Source organism: Benincasa hispida, chromosome 8 (genome assembly GCF_009727055.1).
Source record: "Benincasa hispida cultivar B227 chromosome 8, ASM972705v1, whole genome shotgun sequence".
NCBI lineage: Eukaryota > Viridiplantae > Streptophyta > Magnoliopsida > Cucurbitales > Cucurbitaceae > Benincasa > Benincasa hispida.
The window spans coordinates 17,091,989-17,094,891 of NC_052356.1; the positions used below are offsets into that span (position 1 = coordinate 17,091,989).

Genomic DNA, 2,903 nt, shown 5'->3' on the forward strand with positions numbered 1-2,903 from the left:
TAGTAAAAAGGTTTCCAAATTACTAGAGATCCTTCCTAGTTAGTTAAATACTCAGTTTACAACAATATCAATGAGAAATATGGTAAAGATTGTCATTCATTGAAGTTCAACTCATGTACCAAACAGAGCAAGTGAATATACAATCCATCCTTTTGCTGCTTTTACCAGTAATCCCTACATGAGCAGTGCCCGTCTCGAAAATGATGGAATCGATATCGATCTCGAAGTAATATATCTCTGTCATAAACTCTAGATACAAGCTTGGCAACCTCATGGCAGTCTCCACAAATCCGAAGATTCTTCACAACTCGAATTGGTTGAGATGGAGCCAAACTAATAAGCCCGAATGCGATGGCTAACTTCTCGCTGTGAAGGCTTAAGGCCTGTTCCTTGAGGTCGTCTTCTTCGATGAACTGGAGAAGATGAGATTTGTTTGGTTCATATCCAACTGATTTTAGTTTCGTTGCAATCTCGTCCAACTTCAAATAGATTTTGCTGGATAACGGGTGGGAATTATCGCCTACTAGAAACTCGTGGACGTTGCCATCGACTTCAATGGAACTACAACCTGGTTCCTTTTTCAGTTTAGAGTCTCTCATTAGTTTCCTCAACTCAGAAACCTTTTCCCATCTTCCTGTTTTGGCATATATGTTTGATAAAAGTACAATAGCACCATGATTTCTAGGCTCCAACTTCAGCAATTGGTCACTAGCCAGTTCTGCAAGCTCAACATTCATATGAAGGCTGCAGGCACCAAGCAAAGCACCCCAAATGGAAGCGCTCGGAGTTATAGGCATTTCATTGATCAACTCCATAGCTTCTTCAAGAAACCCTGCACGACCGAGAATATCGACCATACATGCGTAGTGCTTTGTCCCAGGAACAACCCCATAAATTGGCTCCATTTCATGCAAAAACGCCCGTCCCTCATCAACTAGTCCGGCATGGCTGCAGGCACATAATACATTCATAAACGTTACACTATTTGGCTTCACCTTAGCTTCCTGCATTTCGAAGAATAGATTGATTGCCGCCTTCCCACGGCCGTGCATTCCCAAGCCAGCAATCATGGCACTCCAAACATACACGTCTCTCACCTCCACTGAATAGAACACCTCAAGAGCTTTCTCCAAAGCACCACATTTAGCATACATATCCACAAGAGAAGAAATTAAATGGCAATTTAGATCTATCCCCTCCCTTTTTATGTACACATGAATCCAGCCACCCAAATCAATTGCCCCCAATTGAGAACATGCTGATAGAGTACTAACTAAAGTGACTTCATCAGGCTTTGCAATCTTACTGAGCTGCAACTCATTAAAAGTGGCCAGAGCCTCCTTAGGGTTCCCATTTTGTTCATAAGCAGATATGAGAACATTCCAAGCAGCAATTTCTTTCACAGGCATTGCATCGAACACTCGCCGAGCAGCATCGAAGTCGCCCATTTTCGCATACCCATCAAGCATGGTGGTCCAAGAGAAGACGTCTCTTTCAGGCATTTCATCAAACAGTTTCTGTGCATCATCAATGCTTCCACACTTCGTATACATGTCAAGCATGGCATTACACAGAGTCAAATCCACTTTGATTTCTTTCCTTTCAATGTACGAACAAACCCACCTCCCAAACTCCAAATCCAACTTCTTCGCACAAGCAGATAAAACACCCACCATTGTTACAGAGTTGGGCATCACATTTTCCCTTTCCATTTTCAAAAACAAGTCCAATGCATCTTCTGGACAGTTCCCCTGAGCAAAAGCCGAAATCATGGAGTTCCAAGACACTACATCTTTGCAAGAAATACCTTCAAACAATCGCTCAGCCATATTTAAATCCCCACATGTCCCATAGAATCGCACGAGCGAATTAAGAATATAAAGATCCATACCAAACGACAACTTAATCGCCATTCCATGAACAGCTCTGCCGACCCGTGAAGCTTTTAGCTCCGAAGCGGCCTTAATGACAAATGGGAAAGTGAAATTATTGGGTAAATCGTCACATTTATCAAGCAAATCCAGAAATATTACGAAACTCTGAAAAGGGTCGGAGCTGGAAGCGTAAGCTCGAATGAGGGTGTTCCAAGTGTAGAGATTTGGATGGGAAATTTGGTCGAACACGTTGAGGGCATAGTCGAGAGTGGAGAAGGACGAAAGAGCGGAGGCTGTGAAGAGCTTGCTGGCGGAGAAGGGGTCGAAGAAGAGGCCGGTGCGGAGCATGTGAGCGTGAACTTGTTTCAATTGCTTTGGACTTGAACATTGATCGATTGTAGAGAGAATCTGATGGTTTCTGAAAGGAAGATTGTCGTTCGGGGTTGGGAAATTCTGGAGAGAAATCAATGGAACGCTTAGAGCTTCCATAGCCCATCACAAATGGCCGCCTAGTGTCGTATCTCTGCTGTCTGCATAGCCCACGAAGCCAATGACCCGCTTTTTGAGGTACTCTCTTGTCTGACGTCTTTTCCTCGTTAGTCTAACAAAACTCGTCTTTTCTTCTTTCATTCTTCAATATTATTAAATATGTTTTTAATACTCGAATCAATATTTCCATGGATATTTACACATTTTTTCTAGATTTAATAAAATCTATCGATATTTTTATTATATCTAAAAATACTTCACCAAATATATATATATAAAAAAACAATGAAATGTCATAAATTTAAGAAAATAATATATTTTTTATCTCTAGATTTTGGCTCTAATTTATATTTGGTCTCTAGGTTTTAAAATGTCATACATTTAGTAAGTTTTGAGTTTTGTTTCAATTTAGTCCATAAATTTTAAAATGTTACAATTTTACGCTTGAGGTTTGAATTTTTTTCAATTTGATCCATGAATTTCAAGATTTTACATTTTTAACCTCAATTTTTCATTAAATATTTATTTTCAATCATTGAC

The 2,903-nt window shown here is 40.1% G+C and overlaps 1 protein-coding gene across 1 annotated transcript; it reads right to left on the reverse strand.

Moving 5' to 3' along the window:
* Positions 1-2,488, reverse strand: LOC120082431 (pentatricopeptide repeat-containing protein At2g29760, chloroplastic). The gene has a single exon (XM_039037595.1). The coding sequence runs from the start codon at positions 2,361-2,363 to the stop codon at positions 162-164; it is 2,202 nt and encodes a 733-aa protein (XP_038893523.1). The 5' UTR covers positions 2,364-2,488; the 3' UTR covers positions 1-161.
* Positions 2,489-2,903: the final 415 nt, after the last annotated feature.